The sequence below is a fragment of the Passer montanus genome, unplaced genomic scaffold, assembly GCF_014805655.1.
Source record: "Passer montanus isolate IOZ18808 unplaced genomic scaffold, ASM1480565v1 scaffold59, whole genome shotgun sequence".
Classification (NCBI taxonomy): domain Eukaryota; kingdom Metazoa; phylum Chordata; class Aves; order Passeriformes; family Passeridae; genus Passer; species Passer montanus.
Genome location: NW_024370926.1, coordinates 1,323,845 through 1,346,727, shown reverse-complemented (window position 1 = coordinate 1,346,727; position 22,883 = coordinate 1,323,845). Strand labels below are relative to the sequence as shown.

Sequence of the window (22,883 nt, the reverse complement as noted above, 5' to 3'; positions counted from 1 at the left end):
GGGATTTTATGGGATTTTACAGGATACAGGCAAGTTCTTTTTGCCACTTTCCTTTAAAGCAGAAGAGGTGGACAGAGCTGCATAAGGAACTTCAGGGAACTCCTGGAATTTCTGTGTTAAATAAAACTGGAATTGAGCTCAAATCGCAGATTTCTGAAGAAGTTGTTTGGGCTTTTTTATCCACAGTGGAGGGAAAAACAGGGATTCTAAGGGGCGATTAACCCCTGAATAAAAAAACATGGAAAATGGAATAGATCAGCTGAGAAAAAATTATCCTGGGATCAGTGCTGGGGAAAAAATCTGCAGATTCTTTAGGAGAAAATTTGGGGTTAAAATCAGGGGCAGTTTTGGCAACAAAATTTTTAAAAAGTAATTAATAAAAATTCTGCTGTCAGAGGAAACTATTGGAAAAGTTAAAATATTAAATTTCAAGGAGACGCAGGTTGATTAATTAAGAAGGGAAGGGAAGGGAAGGGAAGGGAAGGGAAGGGAAATTTCTTCTTTATTTCTATTTGCTCTCCTTGCTGATTTTCCTTTCTGGTTATTCCCTGGCACATCCTGGGACAGTCTGTGCTCTCTTTTCCATCGTCTCTGGGAATGACTTGACCGGCTCTGTCATTCGCATCCATTTGTATCCCAGAATTCTGATGCTCCACTGATCTTTCCTCCATTAAACTCGGAATTTCCCTGTTTTAACAACTCCTTCTGCTTCAGGACTTTTGCATATCCAGGTTCTTTGGCATTCCCTAAAAAACTCTACCAGCTCCTGGCCTCTCCTTTTTCCAGCCCCAGAGGATTTTTTTTTCCCCTTATTTTTTCAATTATTATTCCCCAGAAAAGGAGCTCTCCTAATCCATGTGATTTTCCATGCTTCTCAACTTTCCTTGGCCTCTGGTGAGGTTTTTCTCAGGATTTCTTTCCCTTTTCCCCTTCCCTCACACAGACACAGAAACAATGAGGAAACAAAGACATGTTAAATCCCATTTTTTACTGCAAAAACTCAGGACCAAGGTCTGTTTATTAGAACGACTTCCAGTTTTCCTTTGGGGAAGAATTTTCCTTGTTTTCTAGGGAAATTATTGGAATGGGAAGGAATCCTCGTGGAGAAAAGATGGATTTTAGCAAACCTTGCTTTAATTTGGGGTTTTTTCCTTTTATATCCTTAATTTTCCAGCATTCAAAGCAGAGGAAAAAGCATCAGCAAGGTTCTGTTTGTCGCTAATTTCTGGGAATTCCACAGTTTTTCCCTAAGGCTGAAGGATATTCCTGGGATTTACGCTGGTGTCCCATAAGCACAGGGAAAAGGTGGAGTTTGGGATGGAAAAGGAATCAATCATTTTTTGATCGATTTATTCATGAAAAGAATTCCTCCCTTTTCCTCAATTTTGTATTTCTGTCTATATCCTTCCTCCTAAAGAAATTCCCAGGGATTCATGGTTCACATTCCAGTTTCTTCCGTTGGATCTCCACAGGATCCACCCTCTTCCCATGGAGGAACAAGGCAAACTAAACAAAAATATCCAAATATCTTTAGGGATTTAGGCACATTTTGGAGCTCTGGAATGGGAATCTGGGCTGCAAAACAAGGAGAAATTCCAGCACATGGAAATCTAAGGCTGGTATCCGGAATTCTCGGTGCTTATCTTGTCCTGAAAGATAAAGATATTTTTTAAGAATTAGAGGAAAAAAGAAGGATCAAACAAACATGGGAAGCAGTCCCTAACACCTGGAGCTGATCCAGGTAAGAAAATTCCACATAAAATTTTCCCAAATCCCTCAGGAAATAGGAGAAAAGGAAAGGAAAGGCCCAGTTTCATGCTGATACGGAGGTGCAGCTTTATCTTCCCTGCATCCCATGGGAATGGCCAAGAGATGGAGCCGTTCCTGAATTTTTGGGCTCAGCTCCAGATTCCCACCGAGTTCAGATCCTGTGGCAAAGGACCTTCACTCCTTCCAGGGCAGATATTCTGATGCCTCAGGTTTCAGCTTTTATATTTTCAGATTCTGTGCTGCTTTAGTGTGTGGGTCTGGGCTTCACATCAGGGCATGGTGAGCTCTGCACAGAGCAGGGAGACAAAACAATTCCTGCTCCAGCTGGGCACCAAGGACAAATGATCCAAATCTCAGCCCAGGAGCACAAACCCCGTGGGCTGCAGAGAGAAAAACAAGCAGGATGGGACTGCAGGGGCTGCAGCTGGGGTTGGACACTGAACTGCAATGTGCACATGGAGCAGAGCTGAGCCCAGGGAGAGACCCCGGCAGCGCTCGTGCATTTTGGGACCATTTGGGTTCATCTTGGGTGCAGCCCTGGCTGGGCTCTTGTGCTGCCCCAGGTGGATCCATGGAGGAGATCCTTTGAATAAATCCCTGCTTTATTCTTTAGCTCTGTCCAGCCTCTGTTCTAGGTCAGCCTTCTCAAGGCATCAATTCCATTTGGCTTTCCTTAAACATTCCAAGAGTCCCACAGCAGGGGTGGGACGGCCACCACTGGATGACACCACCGAGGCTCACCAGCAAATCCCAAGAATGTTGGTTTCCTGGGAATCACAAGCTCCCAACCCCCTTTCCAAACCTATCAAAGACCCTCAGAATTGCTTCCCAATTCTGTTCCAGTTTTCCGGCTTCCCAGCTTTCCATGCTCACTTGTCTTCTCTGGTGGCTGACGTTGGTTCCCATTGGAATGGGAATTTCCCATGGCAGTGGGTTTGGACTAAGGATTGGAAACATCCCTGAACAACAGGCAGGGACCATGGATTGGGATTTCACCAGGGCTCCTGATCTTTGGTATTAAAAATTGGAAACCAGTTGTACAAGTCCAAGTTCAAAGGTAAATAAATGCCTTAAGGAAAAAAAAATGGATTCTAATAGGGAAAAAATAGAAATAAAGGGGGAAAAAACCCAAACCAAATATAGTTGGGTTTTTTTTAGCTTGTTTATATTTTGTTAAGTTGTATCTTGGAACAAAATTCCCAAATAACCTGGATGTGACTCCTACTTAACCCAGAAACAAAAGTCACCACAGCACAGCCAGGTCAGCTCCAAAACCAAACCAAAGCCAGGCCTAAAAATAAACCAGAAGACTAAAAACAAACAAAGCAAACCCAAAACATGCAGACCAAATCTGAGTACAGCTTTTCCCAGGATATCAGAATAGATGGATTGGTCAAACCCTTCCCCAAGAGCTGAGCGGGGAGAGAACCCAAAGAACGCCACGGAAGGCAGCGGGCACCTTTTCCAGTAAAACTGGGATAAACCTTGCCCAGGAAATCCTGGAAACAAAGCCCAGCTCCTTTGTGAGGGTGAGACAGAGATGCCCTTGGTGGTGCTGTGGTTTGGATGTGTTGGACAAAGCTCCGGTCTTTTCCTGGAAAACCAATCCATTGTCGGGAGATGGTGGGAGCCAGATTTATGAAAAACCACTAATTATACTGCCAGGGGTGCAAACATTCCTGATTCCTTCTTATCTCTTTTCCTTTTAGTTTTTCACCCCTCTCTTGTTAGCTCAATTCTATTTCCTTGCTTTTTGAGGAGTTTGGGAGCAGGGATTTGTAAATTCATGTGGAAAATTTTTTTTGGAAGTTTCCAGTCAATCCTAAAGGAATAAGGACTTGGAAATCCAGGAGAAGGGCAGAGGAGACTCACCTGGGCTCAGTTAGCCATGATGTGTTTCACAAAAGCTGGAAAAAAAGAGGGGAAAAAGGATCAGTTATCCTATGGAAAACACAATTAACCTTTCATAGATGGCATTTATCAGAACAGTTACGGACTCAGAATTGTCTAAAATTTGGAAATTTTGCCCAGATTTTCCATGGATTTAAACTTTCTTGGGAATATTTGAAGAAAGCTTCCAGGGGTCCCCACCCACCTTCGTAGTTGATGCAGCCGTTGGCATCTTCCTGCCCAGCCATCAGTTTATCCACTTCCTCCTCAGTCAGCCTCTCCCCTGCATGGAAAACAAAATCCCTGGATCAAAATCCCCCATCTAGGAATTTAGGAAGCTCCTGAAGAAGACAAATGGGAATGAGAGAGAAGAGGGGGACATTTCTCCTGTGGGGAATTTGGAGTTGCAAACTTGATCCAAAGCTCATTTTGGAGTTGCAAACTTGATCCACATTCCAAACTTGACCCAAATCTGGATCCAAATTTGAGAGTAAATTTGATCCAAAATCCAGAAAGACAGGATAAATATGGAAACCCACAGGATATTATGGGCACAACTCATTTTCCTAAGAATAAGCTTGGTCTAAGTGCTGAATCTTGAAGGTTTGGGTCAGTTTTAACCAAGTTCTGATGAAAAAAAACTCTCAGTGAAAACTCAGTTCCCCTCTGAGTTTGAGGTTCCAGAAGATTCCAAGGTCAAATTCGGGATCTTTGGTATGGATCAGTGATGGATTTAATTAAATTTAATTTTATGATTTAAATATTTGGTGCCTATTGGTTTGTAAGTCTTCATTTTGGTGAAGCAGAACGGAGACAAACCAAGGGAATTGTTGGGATTGGCAATGTTGGGATGATTTATGGGAATTCAATATTTATTGGAGAAATCCAACACATCAGGAAGGAGGAAGGGAAAGGAGAAGGGAGGCATGGAAGTGCCTCTTGGAAGCGCAGAAAAATGGGGACAAGGCAAGGGAATAGGTGGGGTTGGAAATTTTGGGATAATTTTATGGTGATGGGAATGAGATATTTATAGGAGAACTAAAACATGAAGGCAAAAGAGGGAAGGAGAAAGTCTCCCAAGGAAAGGTTTTCCTCACCCAGCGTGGCCAGGACATGGCGGAGCTCAGCTCCCATGACGGTCCCGTTCCCCTCCTTGTCGAACACCCGGAGCCCTTCCACAAAATCCTCATAGGTTCCCGTGTCCTTGGTCTTGGCAATGTGCTGGAGCATGGGCAGGAAGGTCTCAAAGTCGATCATCTTGGAATTCATCTCTGGAAAACCCAGGGGAAATGGAAGTTTGGGGGGATTCTGGGAATAACAATGGGATACCCACCATGGGGTGGAAGATCTGTGGTGATAAATGCTGGATAAAAGGAGAGAAGAGTGTGGAAATGGAAGCTTTGGATTCTGGGAAAGTTGGGAATTAACCACGGAATATCCACTGTGAGGGCTGAACTGTGGGGATAAATGTTGGATAAAAGGAGAAAAGAGAATGGAAATGGAAATTTGGTAGGATGCTGGGAGAGTTAGGAATAACCATGGGATATCCAGCATGAGCGCAGAAATGTGGGAATAAACATTGGATAAAAGGGAGAGAATGGAAATATGGAATACAGAAGGATATCACTGCAATCATTAGAGGCCTTCCCACCCATCTTTTGTGGAACAATCCGTGTCCTTACATCCAGGTTATCCCTTTGTTTCTCTGGATGTGTTGGATATATCCATGTTTTTAGAAAAAACATGTGAATTCCTCCATAAATATGATTTTAAAAGGCAAAAACATTGTCATTTTAAAACATATTGTTGCCCAGGTCTGTTAAATTAATTAATTCCCCTCAATTTGGGACAATTATCTTGACTTCCAGACCAATTTCTCCTCCCTTTCTGCTGGCAATTTCAGAGGCTGCTCCATATCCTAAGTTACTCTGCACTTAGAAAACGGAGACCTCACCTTCTCCAGGAATAATTCTGGGAGTGCCCTTTCCCAAAACAAACAGAGGAGGCCACCAACCTTCAGGTTTGGGTCTGCCAAGCAATTTCATGACCTCAGCCTGGGTCGGGTTCTGCCCCAAAGCCCTCAGGACGTCTCCACACTGGGCGTAGGTGATTTTCATCTCCGACTTGGGGGTCCGGTCGAAAAGGGAAAACGCTTCCTTAAATTCTGGAAGGGAGAAAGGTCAGGAGAATTTCATTCCGTGCTCCCTCAGATAAAAGATAAACCAAATCTAAATGTTTCCCTTGCTGCCTGACCATTTCATTTTGTGGTTTGGGAAAAATTTGGATGAGCTTTGTTATCTCCAATGTTTGTGCTCCTCCTTCCCTGCATTTTCCGGTTCCACTGCAGAATGGAATCGGAGAGGTCAAATGCTTCTCCCGTGGTATTTCCGTCTCAGTTAACATCAGAAAGTGTGGAAAACAGGAGAAACCATTGGCCTTGGGAGCTTTCCAGCTGCTCAGGAGCACTCAGGAAGGCCCACATTCAACAGCAGCTCTGCTGATGGGAGAGCCGGATCTTGGATTAAACATTGGATATTTTGAGAGCACTGACCCAGCATGGCCCGGAGCTCCAGGAGCACCTCTAGGAGCTGGAAATGAGCTATGCCAGGAAAAAATACTGGGATTATCACCCAACAAGCTGTGTATTGCTGGGGGAGGGTGAAGGCGTATGGGAAACCTTATACCAGAATTCCAGAATGGGTTGGGTTGGAAGAGACCAGAGTGGGACAGTTGGTGGCACCTCCCTGCTCCAGCAGGGCCATCCCAGAGCACAGGACGCAGGATTACATCCTGACGGTTCTGGAATATCCCCAGTGAGGGAGATCCCACAGCCTCTCTGGGCTCTGCTCAGGGCTGGGCAATGCCCAGGGCAGAAGTTCTGCCTCCTGCACCGGGGGAATTCCTGGGATCAGTCCCTGCCCATTCCTCTGTGCCATCGCTGGGTCCCCGGAGCCAGATCCTGGGACTGCTCTGACCTCCCTGCACACAGGGACACCCAGGGACACTCAGGGACACAAAGGCACAGTCAGAAACACCCAGAGATACCCAGAGACACAAAAGGACACCCAGGGACACCCAGGGCTGAGCAGCCCCAGCTCCCTCAGCCTCTCCTGGGCACTGAGATGCTCCAGGCCCTTGCTCAGCTCCAGGAGCTCCTGTCCCTGCTGTGCTGAGGATCCAGAGCTGGACACAGCACCCCAGAGGTGCCCCCAGGAGAGGATCTAGGGAACAGGGTTTGCTATTCCCTCAGAAACCAGTAACACGATGGATCTCCTGCAAGGTTGAGAGGTTTCCTTTCTCCCTAAATGGAATCCCTCACTACTGTGAAGAGCAGGATCCTGGTAAGAGCATTCCCATGGGAGAGGTTCCCCTTTCCATGATTTCATGTGGATGTGGTACTTGAGGGCATTGGCAGTGTTGGGGTCAAGGTTGGGATCAATGGTTTTAAGGGTCTTTTCCAAATGGAATTATTCCATGATTCTCATGCAGGATCCAGCACACACTGCCCCAGACACTCCAGTTCCTCAGGCACTCCTTTCCCTGCTGGAATTGCAGGGTCAGAGGAGGATCCCAGGGAGCAGCAGAAACAAGCTGTTATCCTTTACTGTTATCCTTTAACTTCATCCTTTATCCTTTAACTTCATCCTTTATCCTTTAAGTTTTTCCTTTATCCTTTAACGTCATCCTTTATCCTTTAACTTTATCCTTAATCCTTTAACTTCACTGTTATCCTTGACTTCCCAGTGCACCATCCACAACTGATCCCAAAAATCCCTTTGGCTTTAAATCCCTGGATCTGGCCCTCGTGCTGCTGTTACTTTTCCACCTTTATTTCCCTCCCACGTTTCCAAACTCCAGAAAATTATCCTCTTTTCCCTAAATCCTGATCCATTCAACCATTCAGCCACACACTCTGCACCCCAGATTTTCTCCATCCTCCCCAATTCCTTCTCTTCATTCCATCTCCCCCTTTTTTCTTTCTTTTCCTTTGTTTCTTTCTTTCTGTCCTTCTTTGACTTTTGCTGGATTTTCCTCTTCTCCTTTATCCCTCCTTTTCCATTTTGATCATTCCACTCCAATTTTCTTCAATTCCTTCTTCCAAACAACACTTCTGAACAACACTGAACTTTCCCATTTGGGACTAATTAACATTCCCTTGTTTCCCTCTTTCCACTTTCCTCTCCTTCCTCCTCTCCCTGCCTCTCTCCTGATTTTCCCTCCTGTCCCCGGGCAGAGCCCCGATCCCTTTCCAGCCCCTCATTCCAGCAGAGGGCAATCGTGGATTTTCCTGGGCTCCTTGCTGACAGTGGAATGGGGGCAGAGACCCCTTCCCAGCTCCTTTCCCGGGGGTCTCACATCCGAGGTGGGTGAAGAAAAATGGGGGCGATTCCCACCTCCCTCAGCTCCTCATTCATCACCACTCTCCGACTCCCTGGGACCAAATGCTGAGCACCACCTCCTGAAGATTCCCAATCCAGCAAAATTCCTGACAGTTCAGATTTCCAAGGCTTTGTGCTGCTGTTTTTTGTTGGTTTGGGGTGGTTTTTTTCCTCCCTTACTATTTTAATCTTTTCAGTTGCATTTGCTGACTCAATGAAATTCCCATCCAAGCACCAAAACCACCTCGATGTCCTTTGCCCTCCCTCTGGCCAGGAACCCTCTGGGTATTTTCAGATTTCTAATTACTGCCTCTCTGCCCATGTGGAACAGCTCCTTCTCCCCCTTTTCCATCAATTCTGGGAGCTGAAGAGGCCCAAACCCAGGGTTCAAAGCAGACATTGCCACCAGGGATGGTTTTCACTCGTGGCTGAGGAGCAGGACACCCCCAAAAATGGGATTTTTCCACAAAGCTTCACCCCACACCATCAATTCTTCTCTACATTTTGGGGACCAAAGCGCCCATTAATCCTTTCAGGGAATCCTTTGTTCCACACAACCTTTTCCTTAGCAAAAAGAAGGAATTTGGGGAGTTTTAAAAGCACTTGAGGTGCTGCAGCTTCTGTTTCTCCTCCACCACCTCAGTTTGGAGTCAGCTACCAGAACCCAAATCGATGGTGATAGACCAGGGATATCCAACCCAGAGGATGGAATTCCTTTGGGAATTCCAAAGGAATTTGTCAGCTTTGGGATCAGCTGGCAAATTGGGAAACATGCAATCTTCCTGAGACCCCTGGATCCTCCTGGGTCAGCAGGGAATGACAAAGGGAGGTGATAATTAAACATCTCTCTGATTGATTTTTTCCCCTGCTCTAATTAACCCCTTCCCTGATCCCATCTTTTAGGGGCTCTCCCAAGGGTTTAAAGACCAAAGGCAAATCCTGCCAGATGTTTGATTCCATCCATCAATTATCCCATAAAACCCAGGCTGATTTTTGAGGAGAAAGGGGACAGCTGAAGTCCCAGCATTCCCAGGACTTCAGGCAGGAGGTTTTGGGATCAGTTTCTTGAGCTGGGACAAAGGGTTTGGAAATTGATGCTGATGTTTGGCTTTGAAAGGATAAAGAAATTCCATGCCTGGTGTTATTTGCTGGATCCGAGAGAGCTGGAACACATTAAGTTCTGATGGAAGGCAGGAAAAATTCTCTGAGGCAGAGTTGAGGGTTTTCCTTTGAAAATATTGATACTGGTGTTTTTTCCTAAAGAAAAACCTGTATTTGGGCTGTTTTGGGGGTGTAACTCCTGGAAATGGAACATTAATTCCCTGCTTTCCTTTTGGAGGGAAGGATTTAGAGGAGGAAAGGAAGAAAAACCAGGAATTAAAGCTCAGCCTTCCCAAAGTTGTTCCAATATCCCAGCCCTGCTCATCCCAGCACTTCCCAGGGATGGATTTACTGAGCCCAGAAGAGAAAAATCTTCCTCACCTTCGATCTGGTCAGGGCTGAATTCCACCTGGACGAGACAAAAACAAGATAAGAAAACTGATAAGAAGGGGAAAAATTACTCAGATAAGAAGAAATTGGTTTAGTCTCAGCTTTATGATCCCGGGGGTTGGGAGGATTCACCTCCCATTACCCCAGGTTGCTCCAAGCCTGGCCTTGGACACTTGGTCACAGGGGAGGTTGAGGTTGGATATTGAGAAAAAAAATCTTCCCAGAAAAGGCTGTCCAGGCGTGGCACAGCTGCCCAAGACAGAGCTGGAGGCCCCATTCCTGGAGGGATTTAAGATCCATGTGGATGTGGCACTTGGGCACAATAATGGCCTTGGCAGTGCCGGATTAATTGTTGGATCTGATGATCTTTGAGGACTTTTCCACCCTAAATGAGTCCGTGACTCATTCCCCTTTTCCTTGGAAGGACACAGGATGGTTTCCCTTGGGATTTTGCTTGTGGGAATTGTCCTGGCAAAAGGGATCTTCTTCTTCAGAACTGAGTTTTCCCTGGTATTTTTTTCATTGGCAATGGAGGTTTTTAAAGCCAGGACATTCCTATCCAAGCCTCCCTCTCCCCAAGGCTCCCAGTGCTGAGATTTGGTCCAAATCCATATGGCAGACAGAGAAAATCCCATTTTTGTCCTGCCCTGACCTATAGACAAGGCTACACATTCTGTGAGGATATCAAACCTCCAAATCCAAACCTCTCCACCAGCGTGATTCCAGCTTTCCTCATCTCCAGCAATCTGGCTTTAGGGATTCATCACCTGATGGCATCAGCTGGATCCTGATGCCGCTGGATTCTTTCCCTGGTTTTGTCCTGGAGGCTCCAGGAGGGATTAACTCCACCCTTGGCCCTGCTGACGTCATTCACAGCTTCCAATCTCTTGGAATTTTTATCAATCCCAATAGCTAAGCCTGACATCAGTCCTATGAATAAATCTGTTGTCACCCAGCAGTCAGGAGCTGAGCCGGGGGAAGCATTTAGACAATGGAGCCCTTCCAAGAGAGAAACAACATTCCTGGTTTTTCATAGGACACCGAGGAATCTGGGGATGAATGGCAGGATTTTCACTCGGCCACGGCAGGGATAGTTTGGGAGGAAGAGGAGGTTGGATTTTAGGGGTTTTTTTTCTTTTATTTTGTTGGGTTTTTAGGGGGTTGGGCTTTTTTGTGGCATTTTTTGACGGGTAGTTGTTTGTTTGGGATTTTTGTTGTTGTTGTTTTGGGGTTTTTTTTTACTGTTCCCTTGGGACACTGCTTCAGGAGGCAGAAATGCAGGAGCTGGAAAGAGGCCAGGAAAACCATCAGGATCAGGATCCTGGGGTTGAGGTTACATTTGGATTTCACCATCATGTGGGGCTTTTTCTTCCACTAAAACCTTTTTAATCCTGTTAATACACAACATTCCCATCATCCTCTCTCCCATCACTTTCCACTGTAATTATGATGGATATAAACTCCTCCAGTGCCCTGGGATGAGCATTGATCCAGTCTCCAAACAGCTCCAGCCTTCCAAAGGAAAGGGAAGTAAAACCAGAAATCAACCCTTAATTCCAGCTTTAATTCCAAAGCAAAATACTTCAGGAATAGGAATATGAAGCAGAATCTTTGTCAAGGTCATGCAGAGGTTGCTGCTGCATAAAAACCCCACAAAATTATTCCTCATTTTCTGTCTGCTCTTAGAATTCCAAAGGGCAGGGATAGATGGGAGATTTGGAAGGAATTTCTGGCTGGAAGGGTGGGGAGGGACTGGAAAGGATTTCCCAGAGCTGCTGTGGTTGCCTCTGGATCCCTGGCAGTGCCCAAGGCCAGGCTGGATGGGGATTGGAGCAGCCTGGGGCAGTGGGAGGTGTCCCTGCCATGGCAGGGGTGGAATGGGATGATCCCTAAGGTGCCTTCCAACCCAAAACTTCTGGGATTCTAACATTTTCCTCAGGGAAGTTTTTGGCCCCTTTGGAAGTGGGGCTGGGTTAGTGAGAGATTATTTTGGGAATGCCATGCCTGCCAGAGTTGGAAACAAAAGCAGAGCTCTCCTGTCACCACATTATCCTATTATCCCATTATCCTGGTGCCTCTTGGGCAACTCATTCCTGTTTATTTTTCAGAACAGTTCCAGGGACATTTTGAAGACATCCAGCTCTTGGAGGTGGATTTTTAAGGAGCTGGAAGTGCCCAAGGATGGAGAGCACTTAACTAGCAGTTGGAATTTTCCCTTCCCTGGGGAGGGATTAAACTGAACAGTTCAATCCATCTCTCCCAAAATCAACCCCTTCATCCCAAGAGAAGCTTCCCTTTTCCCAGCCTCACGTGCAGCCCTTCTGCCTGTGGAATGCTCCAAGCTCTGGAGCCAAACAGGCAAATCCAGCAGGATTCACCATTCCTGGTCCTGCACCATCCCTGTTTTCCGTGGGTGGCTGATCCTACCTTGGATGCTTTTCCATCTTTCCATGCAGAAAAAGGGAAGAAGCTTTTCCATTCCAGTATCCCAGCAGGGCTTTGCAGGGACAACAGATTCCACAGAGCCTTGAGATCCCAGTACCCACCAAAAATAATTCCTGGCTGCTTTTTCCCCAGGAAAATGTGGAAAACGTGGAAAACATGGAAAACTCTCTATGGAAAACTGTGTCCCTTCCAGGTCCTCACGTATCCCAGCTGTCTCCACGTGGATTTTGATCCCAGTCACCCGACCTGGAGCAACGTCACCTCATCCAACTTTAGCCACTGAAATGCCGGCACCCAAATTCCCAAATTCCCATCTCATCCCCCTTTATCCCAGCTCAGCGTCTCCCAAGGGTGACTCAGCCCACCCAGATATAGGAATTGGGCACCATCCCAAGGGATGAACTTCCAGAGATTTTCTCCCTGTTCATTATTGGGGATTTAAATCCAATAATTCATTTTCCCATGGTTAAAGCTCTAGGAGCCATTCCCACTTTCTGTGTCCTCAAAAATCATTTAGTAATCCCATTTTTAGATTATTTTTCATGGAAGAAAATTATATTCCTGGAAAATGCACCTCCCTATTAAAAAGCTTCCAGGTGGGAATGAATTAAATGTAAGGAAAAGACAATTTGTTTGCTACCAAATCTTTTTAAGGACAATTTATTCCTCAAAATAAAAAGTACAGAGATCATCCTAGAAAAATACTTCCTTAAAAAATATTTTCCAGGGAATGAGCTTAACTCTTCTGGAAAATAAATCCCCCAGAACCTCTTTTGGATGAGCTGCAAACAGCATCCAATTGCACCCACTCTTGGAAATTTGGGAAATATTTGGAACATTGAAAATTTTGGAGCATTGCCTCAAATACAGTGGGAATGTGCATGAGAGAAACTCCAAAAAATTGGGATAATGTCTTTAGGTAAGGGATAGATCCCAAATTTAGACCCCTGAAACTGGCATCCCAACACACACAAAAAAAACCCATCAGACCAGGAGCATCCAAAGGTGATGTCTTTAGGTAAGGGATAGATCCCAAATTTAGACCCCTGAAACTGGCATCCCAACACACACAAAAAAAAAAACCATCAGACCAGGAGCATCCAAAGGTAAAAGGAAAAAAAGGGAAAAATCTGATATAATTCCAGGTGCCAAATAAAATCCTGGGATCATTATCAGGACTGGGAGAGGTGGGAAAATTCCAACAAGGAAGGCCTTTCCCTACTACAGGAATATTCTGATTTTGAGACTTTTTAGTGATTAAAAAAAAAAAAGTCTCAAAATTCCAAACACAACCAGTAAAATCTAGGAAAAAATAAATAGAAATAATTTGAGACATTCCCATAAAAGGATTAATTTTGAACATTTTGTTTGGACACAAGGTTGTTTTTCCAACTTTTTTTATCCACAGTTTGTGGAAATGAGAATGGATTTCATCCTGCAGTGCAGAAATTGGGATATTTGGAGAATTCCAACCTCCATTAAAGCATTTTTCCAAACATTGGGAAGGGATTCTGGGCTCTAGCAGAGCTGGATTTATGGAGCAGGAATTTGCACAAACAGACAAGGGCATTCCTGATCAAATTAAAGAATTCCCAGGAAAACTTCTCTAGGAAATATCCCTTCCCTTTTCTATGAGGTTGGGAAAAAAATGCCCCAGACTCCAACTCTGTATTTCCCAAATTCCCTGAGCCGGTATTTGGGAATGGGATATTCCCTACAGGGATTGGGATTTGTTTATTATTTGGGAATTCCAGACAAACTTTTAGCACCTTCAAAGTGGGAAAAGAACTCTATAATTTATATAATATTTGTAATATATGTAACCTTCAAAATTCCAAATTGTGCCAAAGTGAAAAATAAACATTTCCATGAAAAAGAAGAATTTTCCCAAACACTTGTGCAGAGTAATTTTTAAAAATGCAGGAATTATTTTTTTTCCAATATAAAAATAAATGTGTGGAGCACGGAATTGTTTTGATTAAAAAATAAAGAAATTTTTTTTTGAGCGATGCCAATTTGGGTTTGGGGTTTTTTTAATGACAACTCATCCCTGCTGCCCTTGATCTCACAATGTCCCAGAATCCCAGTGGATATTCCCACAAAGTCACGGTGTCCTGGCTGGAGTTCCCTGTACCTCCAAGGTAAATAATTCCCTTTGTCCCTGTCCTTTTTGCAGCGCTGGAATGTTGAGCACGGAGCTGTTGGAGAGAGCTGGATCCCATCACAAACCTCTTTCCCAAGGTCATGGAATTGTTCTGGGACATGGCACCAACTCTGGAGTTATTCCCTTCAAAACTTCCCCCAAAGTGAATTCCTTGGGACTTGATTCCTTGATATGTTACAAATCACTGCTTTTTTTCACCAATATATAAAGATTTACAGGGAATTTGGGATTCAAGGCAGGAAAACAAATCCCTTCCAGGACTGGTCCCAAATCCTGAGCTGCGCGACTTGGTCCCATGTGGAAGAGGAGAAGGATTTAATCAATGAGGAGACAAAGCAACTTATTATCTTTCTCACATAATTCCCAGGTTTTCCTGAGGGGAAACTGCTTTTTGAGGATACAGGGATATTTATGGGTTGGGAATGTTCCCCTGGAGAGGAGAAGGCTCCAGGGAGAGCTCAGAGCCTTGGCAGGGCCTGAAGGGGCTCCAGGAGAGCTGGAGAGGGACTGGGGACAAGGATGGAGGGACAGGACACAGGGAATGGCTCCCACTGCCAGAGGGCAGGGATGGATGGGAGATTGGGAATTGGGAATTCCTGGCTGGGATGGAATTCCAGAGCAGCTGTGGCTGCCCCTGGATCCCTGGAAGTGTCCCAGACCAGGCTGGACATTGGTGCTTGGAGCAACCTGGAGGAGTGGAAGGTCCCTGCCTATGTAATGGGATGGGATTGAAGGTCTGTCCTAATCCAAACCATTCCAGGATTTTGGGATTCCCTGATTCTGTGATTGTCTGCTCCAAATCCCCACTAAAAGAGATCCTGCAAAGCTCCTCTTCTTTTTCCAAAGGCAATGTCCTTTCCCAAAAGACCATTCCCTTAGGACAATCCTTTCCCCCAAAGGACAATTCCCAAAGGCAATGCCCTTTCCCAAAGGTCAATCCTTTTCCCCAAAGGACAATCCCCAAAGCACATTCACAAATGTCTTTGTGCCCTCACAAAGAAATCCTCCTGTGCCTTGCAGTGTTTGTCCCTCGTGGGACATTCACATTTCAGCACAAACCCAATTCCCAGCTAATTTTTGAGGATATCAATTCCCAGTATCCAACTCCTCCATCAGCTCCAACTCCACCAAAGGATCAATCCACCTACTTTGACTGAAGCTGGGTTAAATTCCACTTCTTTTTTGGGCTCTGGTTCCGCTGGTTTTGGCGCTGGTTTGGGCTCTTCCTTCTTAGGCTCGGCCTTCTTAGGCTCGGGCTTCTTGGGAGCCATGGCTGATTTGGGAAGGAGACGGAGAGGGTCGGAAAGGCAGGAAAGAGGAGCTGCTGCAGGAAAAATCCCGGGCTGGAGTGGGTCTTTATCCCCTCTGGAAGTGCCACATTGTCCCTCCCAGACCTGTCACATGCCACCGCTCACAATGGGGCCACATCTATAAAAGGACAAGACTGGCCCCGGCTATTTTGGATCCTGCCCTTGGATCCGGCATTGTTCCCAATTAACACTTCCATGGAAAAGAGATTTTGGGGGGTTTAGGCCGAGCCTGGCGCCGGCTCAAACATTTTTGCTGTGCAGGGACAAGGGGGAGGCTGGGTTACGATCCAGGTGCCCTGATGGCTTTGGTCCTTGCCAGGGCCATCCCAAGTGACATTCCCAGCTCCTGAGTGACATTCCCAGCTCACTTTTCCAGGCTGGATGGCCCCCCTGGCCTTTGTCACGCAAAGATAAGCCCAGGTTTATATTTAGAGCTGAGGATGCGGCTTTAGGGAAGCTCAAGCATCCACGCGGTGTCAGCTGGCACAGGGAGAATTCCCGTCTCGGATCACACGCTGCCCTTTTCCTGGGAAGGGGCCCAGAAACCAGGATGGCTTTGAGGAAAATGCATCCAGGAGCAGGGAGAACACAGCCCCACAGGGAAGGGACGGCGCTGGAAGTGCACCCTCAGGGCTGAGATTTTCCAGGCCTTTTTAGGGACTCGAGTGCCAAATTCCTGTCCCAAGGACTGAGATAAGAGCGTCCATTTGGAGCTTTCCTCATCCCAGACTCACTTGGATTGGATAACCCCTCCCCTCGAAGCAAAATGCAGGGAATCATTCCCAGATTTATGTCATTTTTCCAGGATGTTTTCCATTTCCAGGTCATTTTTCTTTACCAGGAGGATCCTTTGACATGGGGGCACTTGCACATTCCTTGGATTATTTGTATTTTCCCAAAAACCTGGGACAAAGCAGCCACCCACCAAATCACAGTGTACTTGTGAGGGGATCCAGGCTGGAATTCCAATAAATATCAGTTGAATCATAAATCTCTTGGAGTTCCTGTTGATGTCATCCTGGATATCCACAATCCAAACACAATCCTTCCATCTGCTTTTCCTGGATCCCCCCCTCTTCCCAGATTTCCTTCAGATGGCAAAGCCCCACTGGAAAAGTTTTCCTGCAGGTTTTTCTTTCCCAAATTTCCCATTTTCTGTCCCAACAGGAATTAGGACAGGAAGGTTTCTGGGATCAGAAGGGATCCCTGCAAACTCTGCACGCTGGAGATATCCCTGGGAAGAAACAGAACCATGGGATCACTGAATCCATGGAATGGTTTGGGTTGGAAGGACCTGGAAGATCATTTATCCCATTTATCCCATTTATCTAATGGACACCTTCCATTAGACCAGGGTATTCCAGCCTGGCCTGGAAAGTCCCAGAGATTGGGAAAAATAACAGAAATAACAGGAGTCATTCCTTGTTTTCATGTCCTGGAAAAGTTTTTCCCTCTTTAATTCCTGCATTGGAATGAGTTGTGGCTGGACAACTGGGGGAGCTTTCACAGATCCCAAGAAATCCCAAGGATTTATTTCACCATGTTCACTATAAATTCCTCAATCCACATTTCTGGGATCAGCACCAATCCAGGGAAATTTGGATCCTGCTGACTTAGAGCAGCAAAATTCCAGTGAAAAATCTCAATTTGGGATCTGGGATCAGCTACAGCCACAGGGACAGGTATTACACATTTAAAAAACCACCAGGCTGCATTCCCAAATGGAAAACAGCCCTGGAAAATATCAGGCCATTAAGATGCCAGCAGGATCTCAGCAGCAGCTTGGGATCGTCACCTCCACCTCTGCCAGATAAGAAGAGCCCAGAAAAAACAGGAAAGACGGATTTGCCTTCTCTACCAAATCCCACAAATCAGATTTCCCTTCTCTCCCAAATCCCACAAATCTGCCACACTTGGGACGTGTGCTGATTTTTTGGGATTTTTTTATTTTATTTTTTGACCTCAGCTTTCTTCCTACTGAAAATAAATAATAGGAAAAATGGTCAGGAAAAAGGGCTGAAGATGACCTCAATTGGATTTTCAGGAAAAATTCTGGATTATCCGAGATTTTCTCCATAATATTTTTATATATTTATGATGAAGAATATTCAGGAATGATCCTTTGCACTTCTGTGAACATCAAAAAGTTCTCATTTCCTGACATTTTATGGGAAGTCACTTCTGCTTGGATTGGAAAATTCTGGATTAAAATCCCACTTAAATCCTTTGGGATTTGATTCTGTTTCCTCCTGTCTGTTCCTCCTCTAAACCCAGGGTAAATCCATGGATTTTTGGGGAGTTCATTGGTGATGATCTGTGGACGGCCAAATCCCTGAGCAGATCAGGTGGACTTAACAGGAAACAGTCAGAAGGCAGGGATAGATGGGATTTAGGAATAAATCCTTCCCTGGGAGCATGGAGAGGGGCTGGGATGGAATTCCCAGAGAAGCTGTGGCTGTCCCTGGATCCCTGGAAGTGTCCAAGGCCATGCTGGACAAGGCTTGGAGCCCATGGATTGAAAGAGGATGGTCCAATAGCCTTTTCCAAGCCAAACCATTCCAGGATTCCAAGATTTCTTAAGTTCATTTTTACTTAACTATCCAAAATTCACCCAAAGCAAGGAAGCACCTGATGGATTTTTAATCCCTGCAGGCACCAAACCTCTGTTTGGACCAACTCCATGGATTCAAGATATTCCAATGCCCGGCAAGTCCTTCTGCCAACAGCCCAATCTTTTCCTAAATCCCTCATCCATCTCTTCCAGGAAGATCCCTGGAATCCAGGCAGCTCCCAAAAAACCCCAAACCTGCCCAAAAATCCCTTTTCCTGTGAATGGATTTGGGGCAGAGGGTGGAGATTCCTCCTCAACTTTTCTGTGCCAAGAAGTTATTCCAGAATCCCACAAGAGAACCTGGGATAGATGGGAACTGTCTAAAATTCCCTGGATCCTCAGGGTAGGGTAAGTTTCTCCAGGACTCAGCCAGACATTTCCCACAAAACCCAAAACCAACTGGATTTAAGGACTGGAAAATTAGGATTGAAGTGAAAACAAAACATTCCAGCCAAAATCTGGATCACTGAAATTTGGGAATGCTGCCACAGTGCCTCATGATCCTTGATAAGTCTGGCTGTCCTAGGGAATGGAATGCTGGAATGTCTGCTGGAATCAGGTTGAAGGGACCTCAAAACATCTGGAGTCACATTTCATGGAAAAGGGACCTGGATGAAATTATCTCCCAATTTCCCTTCTTTTCCTGCATTTGGCCACATTCCCCCTCAGGTAAAGGACACTGGAGAGGGAATGTGAACACCTTTTTTCAAAGGAAAACAAAAACCTGAGAGAAGTGACCAATTCCCATGTAATATTGTTGTGGGCTATTAAAATTCAATTATTTGGGGGGAAAAAAAATTATCAGTTTCCAGATGTTTGATTTGTCCCCCTCTGGAACATTTTGGGATTTCTGTTCAAAATAAAAATCAAATTAATTTGGGATTTTAAACTCCAATTCTCACTTCCAAAACATCCCTGGAAGGTCTCCAGACATCTTTAAATGAGAGCTTGACACGTCAAAGATGTTCCCATTCCAACCAAAAATTGTTGTGCAACTTTTCCCACTAAGGAATTCTGCCCTTGGAATTGGGAGATAGCCACAGCTTGAGGTCTTCCCCCGAGGGCATAAAAAAAACATTTTTAGAAGATTTGCGACCCAAAAATGAGGGGTTTTTTGGGGCTTCTCAGGCCCAGATGTTCTTGACAGATGTTGGATGAAGAAAACCAGCTCCAAACCACATCTGCTCCTCACCCTTTAGCGAACCCATTAAAAACAGAAATTCCAATCTCTCCAAAAGGCTTTGGCATTTCCAAGATAATTATGGAAGAAAAATACAAAACAGTTTAAAAATAAAAGGAAAACTATAAAAAAATAAAATAAAGCAAAAAAGAAAACCAGATGGAGAATTTAGAGGACATCTCAATTTGTCTCCCGATTTTTTGCCAGGTCTTCCCAGTTTTTCCATCAACACCAGAGTGGATAAAGCAGGAAGGGAAGGGAGAAGGGAAGGTGTTGGATCCACGTGGAAAAAGGGATTAGGTGGGACCATAAGAGGGGGTTGGCCTCCTGAGAAGCTGCTGGGAGGCACAGAAATAAAGGGAAAAATGGGAATTTCCACCTGGATGAAAATTCCTGCTCCTGAATTCCATGGGGTGCTTGCCCAGCATTGTCCCAGTTTCTTATAGGAATTCCAGCTCCCAAAAAAAAGCCAACTCCCACTTTTGGCCCAACTCTTCAGCTGCTCTAAATCAGGCACTTCCAAAACTTCAAGGGAAAAATGCTGATTTATTCCAGCTGTGGATATGGAGCAGGATCCATTCCTTCCCAACTTGTAGGATCAGGACAACACATGTTGGCTCCTCCCTGGGACAAGAAAAGAAGGATCAAAAATTAGAATCAAAAGTATCTGTTCTGTAGAAAATGGAACGTTAAAGATACCAAACAGCAAAATCCAAGGGAAAATGTGCTCTTCCTCACGAAGCCATGCGGGATTTAATGGAAAATGAGTTTCTGATGGATCCTTGGAGGCACCACAGGACAAGGAGCAGAAGGGATCTGGTTTTTGGCATTCCATTGCTGCAAAGCCAGTAAAAAAATTCCAAAAGCCTGGGAAAAAAATCAGCAGGATGCTTCAGGGGTTTTGGGAAAGAAAAAAAGGATTAATTAAATCATTAAAAGGATTAATTAACAATTACTTCTGCAGACTTCATAATAGTCTATTTCTGTTAATTACAGACTTTTGTTCCCTTTGGAAAATTATCGCAGTTCTCCTACTGTTTTTTCTCAGAGATATTTAAAATTCCAGCCGTATCCATAAACATGGATCTCTTCAAAGTGGTGATCCAAGGAATTTGCACCTTGCCATCATTTTTAGTTGTGATTTGAATCCTAGGATTCCCTTCAGGTTTCAGCAGGAACAACAATTCCAGCGTTTATCACAATTAGACACAGGGAGGGGCAGGGGGGAAGGGAATTTTCAAATTATGGGGGAAAAAAGTAATAAAGCATCAAAATGAAGCCTAAATATAAGTAGGAAGAGGAGGGAAAGGGGATGGGAAAAACTTCCACAGAAATGTTTTAAAAGCGAATTTCCTTAATTCCCTTGTGTCGATGCTCTTCCGTGCTTTAACAAGGAGAGGGGAGATCCAAAGGGAACACGGAGCCTTTTTTTGGGATGCCACAGGTGGAACATCGATGTCACTTCCCAAAATACCCTCCTGCCTTTTTCATGGGGTGGAATTTGGGCTCTGGTTCTGCCGCTCCCCCCCCCCCCCCCCCCCCCCCCGCTTCCCTGTGGGGCTGTAACCCAATCTGAGCCACCAGCTTGGGAACAATGGACACGTAGGAACGCCAGGAATGTCCTGGGATCAAGGATTGAGAGCTGCACTCCTGAAATCCCAGAATGCTCCACCCGGCTGGGCTGGAGAAGCCTGGGAGGCGTGAGAGAGCTGAGCTCTGGAACAGGATTAGGGGTCAAAGGGAACATCCCAAGGTGCTCCTGGATCTGTCTGGGACAGACACAGTTCAGCCCATGAACAGGGAACAAGATCCCATGGTTGGGAATTCACACCCAGAATTTGTCCGAGGCTGGACTTCAAGTTACTTTTTATTTCTCCACCTCAATTCTCACCTTATCCTCTTATTCCTTTTCTTTCCCTCATTTCTGAAAGATTTTGGGACCTTTTTTAATAAGGCATTCACCAAACCCAGCATTTTATTCTCGACATCCAATTAAAATTTTGCTGTCCTTCATAATCCATCCTTTCCCCCTTTTTAAACAGATTTTCCCCTCTCTTTCCTCTTTCTTCTAGGAGAAATTTCCCACTTCCACAGTCCAGGAGGTGGAACAAGGTTTGGATACATATCCAAGGACTGAGGAGCGCATGAGGCACCTGTGGGCTCAGCTGATCCACCTTTAACATCCATGGAATTTCATTTGGGAAAAGAAGGGCAGAGATTTATGGGTGCTGGAAAGCTGCTTGTCATGAGCCAGTTCTGTCTGACCAGGGGATCCCAGGGATGGAGCAGCTTTCCCATGAGGAAAGGCTGGGAAAATTGGGAATGTTCACCTGGAGAGGAGAAGGCTCCAGGGAGAGCTCAGAGCCCCTGGCAGGGCCTGAAGGGGCTCCAGGAGAGCTGGAGAGGGACTGGGGACAAGGGGTGGAGGGACAGGACACAGGGAATGGCTCCCACTGCCAGAAGGCAGGGATGAACAGGTTATTGGAAAGGAATTCCTGGCTGGGATGGAATTCCCAGAGCAGCTGTGGATGCACCCTGGAAGTGTCCAAGGCCAGGTTGGATGGGGCTTGGAGCAGTCTGGGATAGTGGGAGGTGTCTCTGCCCATAGTAGGGGATGGAATTGGATAATCCTTAAGTTCTTTTCCAACCCAAACCATCCTGGAATTCTCTAAGTCCATTCTTAATGCGCACTTTTCCCCAGGGAAGCCAGTGAGGATCACTGCCCTCTCCTGGGATCATTTAAATCTTTTCCTTTGGCCCAAGGACAGCATGGATACCCCTCACCTGGAAAACACATTCCAGGACTCTTGTCCCATCCCCACAATCATCATTTTTATTCCCAGATGGATGGAGTTTGCTGATTTACCTGGAATCAATGATCCCTGGGGCTCTTTTCCAATTGATCCACCAGTCCTGCCCCTCTGGCTTTGCCGAGGAAACTGAAATGCCATCATTTGGCACAGTGTGGATGGCTGGGAGAGAGCATCAGAGCTTCTCTGGAAAACTGTGCCAGAGCCTCACCACCCTCAGAGTAAGGAATTCCTTCCCAATACCCATCCAAACCCACTCTCAGCCATTCCCACCTATCTCATCACTGCCTATCCTTATAAAAATTCCCTCTCTGTGGCTCAAAGCACACAAAACTCTGTTCCCAGTGGTTGTGAGAAGAGCTTAACCTGCACTTCATCTTCCTGCTGAAATGTTTGGGAAAGCTCCGTGTTCGGATGAATCCCGGCTGCTGGAATCTGTCTGATGGAAAACTTGGGCCTGCTGGAAAGCTTTAAGCTGAGTTTACATAAACTTCTGTCAGGAAAAGCAGGGATGTCGTTATTCCTGCCTTGGGATTGGATGGTCACTCAGGATGTTAAAATTCCCACTAGGAATCAGAACTAATCCCACCTCACATTCCCACAGCTGTGAAAATTTGGGGCTTTCCTTTCCAGTCACAGCCCTACAACAAATAAATCCCAACATTGCCCTGGTCAGTTTTTTGGGATTTCAGCCCCTTCCATTGATTTTCTATCCCTTTTTCCAGCCCTTGTTCCCATTACCTGAACCAAACACACCTGTTGCTTCTTTGTTGGAAATTCCTCACAACCATATGGATGAAACAGAAGGGACAAAAACCCAAAAAGCATCAAAT

The 22,883-nt window shown here is 45.4% G+C and overlaps 1 protein-coding gene across 1 annotated transcript; it reads right to left on the bottom strand.

Annotated features, from left to right (window-relative positions):
• Nucleotides 1-968: 968 nt before the first annotated feature.
• On the bottom strand, nt 969-15,484 carry MYL3 (myosin light chain 3). The gene is made up of 7 exons (XM_039726567.1): nt 15,288-15,484; nt 9,522-9,549; nt 5,675-5,824; nt 4,758-4,931; nt 3,866-3,943; nt 3,643-3,677; nt 969-1,649 (listed from the first exon to the last, which is right to left on the bottom strand). Exons 1-6 carry the CDS (start codon nt 15,408-15,410, stop codon nt 3,649-3,651), a joined length of 582 nt encoding a protein of 193 aa, XP_039582501.1. The 5' UTR covers nt 15,411-15,484; the 3' UTR covers nt 969-1,649; nt 3,643-3,648.
• Between the last annotated feature and the right edge of the window lie 7,399 nt (nt 15,485-22,883).

Excerpts from the sequence above, each read along its gene's own strand:
- MYL3 (XM_039726567.1), bottom strand. The coding sequence starts at position 15,410 with ATGGCTCCCAAGAAGCCCGAGCCTAAGAAGGCCGAGCCTAAGAAGGAA. Across the intron at positions 4,932-5,674 it reads TGGCAGACCCAAACCTGAAG|AGATGAATTCCAAGATGATC; the intron begins GTTGGTGGCCTC and ends TGGGTTTTCCAG. Across the intron at positions 3,678-3,865 it reads CGGCTGCATCAACTACGAAG|CTTTTGTGAAACACATCATG; the intron begins GTGGGTGGGGAC and ends CTTTTTTTCCAG.